Raw genomic sequence first — 1744 nt, forward strand, 5'->3', positions numbered from 1 at the left:
CTAACCTAACGTATTTTAATTATGATATGATTGTAGGACGCAGAACGCAGGACGCAGAAAGTTGGGTCGACTTCAACTTTCGCGTCCTGCGTTCTGCGTCCTACAATCATATTATAATTAAAATACGTTAGGTTAGTTTCTAGTTTTGCGACTTGCAACCAGCGTTTTGCGTCTTATGGAGAATGGCCTTAAGGCGTCGTCTATAATACACGGAGTAAGAAGTAAGAGTAAGAAATTGACCAATCACAGTCGATTATTCTTCTCACATTCGACTGTGATTGGTCAATTTCTTAGGCCCGTCTTCAATACACGGAGTAAGAAGTAAGAGTAAGAAATTGACCAATCACAGTCGATTATTCTTCTCACATTTGACTGTGATTGGTCAATTTCTTACTCTTACTTCTTACTCCGTGCATTGTAGACGGGCCTTTACTCTTACTTCTTATTCCGTGTATTGTAGACGACGCCTCAAGGCCCGATTGGTCAATTTCTTCTTACTCCGTGTATTGTAGACGGGCCTTAAGACAGCGCATGGACTGCCTCTGTTCCCGAGGTGAGGCAGTTCATGCGATGTCAATGCGCAAGGGTTAAGCGGGGAGCACAAACTCTTGCATAACGCATAACACGTAATGCATAAGAATATGTACCAATCGAAGTTCTCCGTTTCTTTCCCTTCCATGTAATAGAGAATTCTGGTTGGTTCAATTTCTTATGCCTCATATGTTATGCGTTATGCAAGAGTCTGTGCTCCCCGCTTTATGATCATTTTAAGCGGGAAAAACTGTTTCTGTTGTTAGTAGCTATTATGCAAATAACCACATTTAACACAAAATGAAAGAACTCCAAATTTTTGTCGATGATGAATTATGGATTAACGTATCCGATGCGGAATTTGTAACAGCAATAACTGGCAGTAAGTATTATCGTGAAAAGCTTTCATTATGACCTCAAACTTCAAAGTTTCTTAAAAAAAACAGCAGTGTAATGTTTATTCTGTATGCTTAGAATTGTTTTTTTTTATGTATGTGGGGCAGATTTCATGCTTAGAACATTAAAGTTAAATTGTTTCTTTTTTAAAGTAGTTTCCATTTTTTGTAAAATGCCTTTAGTAATTAGCATCTTACTTTATTTTGATAGATGCTGAAGTTCTTAAACTTCTGGTAGACCGGGAAAGGGAGAGGCGAAATATGGCTATGATTGATGAACTTGAACATAACGAATTAAAAGAATCTGTAATCTGTGTAGATACACCTATAGCAAACGAAGCCAAGAAAGAATCTTATATTTGGCCAGATGAGGCAGTTCTTTTATTTCTGGAGATTTATTGAAATAAAGAGCCTACTTTTGCTTCAGGTCTGAAACGTCATAACAAAATGGGTAAAGGTGCAATAAAGTCGATCCTCTTAAAAATCGATGAAATTATGCTCATTCGACGCGTTTTTCCATAAAACGAAAGAATCTGGTAGAAAAAAGCGCCGCTCTGCCCCGCGAACCGAGATATTAAGCGTTAAAGTTCACGACTATTCAGGTTAGAATATCTGTCATATCGACTACGTGTAGTGCTACGAGTATGCCTTCTTCATGCTCTTTGACTTCATGTGCATGCGCTTGGTTTTGTTTCAGTCAGAGTGCACGAAATTTGAAATCAATGCTATAAAATAAATTAAACGTATGTAGTAGTGCTTAGACAGTGTCCGCTTGGAATATTTGTAACCCATGTAGACAGTGGGGTGTGTAGACAGTA

General features: G+C 38.2%; 1 protein-coding gene across 1 annotated transcript in view; it reads left to right on the top strand.

Moving 5' to 3' along the window:
- LOC108769975 (uncharacterized) overlaps window positions 1-1328 on the top strand; it is a 7314-nt gene extending 5986 nt beyond the window's left edge. The window contains exon 2 of the mRNA XM_018521241.1: window positions 1138-1328. Coding sequence (XP_018376743.1) covers window positions 1138-1328 — 191 coding nt within the window. The remainder of the gene's footprint in view (window positions 1-1137) is intronic.
- Window positions 1329-1744: the final 416 nt, after the last annotated feature.

This window comes from Trachymyrmex cornetzi, unplaced genomic scaffold (genome assembly GCF_001594075.2).
Source record: "Trachymyrmex cornetzi isolate Tcor2-1 unplaced genomic scaffold, Tcor1.1 scaffold978, whole genome shotgun sequence".
Lineage (NCBI taxonomy): Eukaryota > Metazoa > Arthropoda > Insecta > Hymenoptera > Formicidae > Trachymyrmex > Trachymyrmex cornetzi.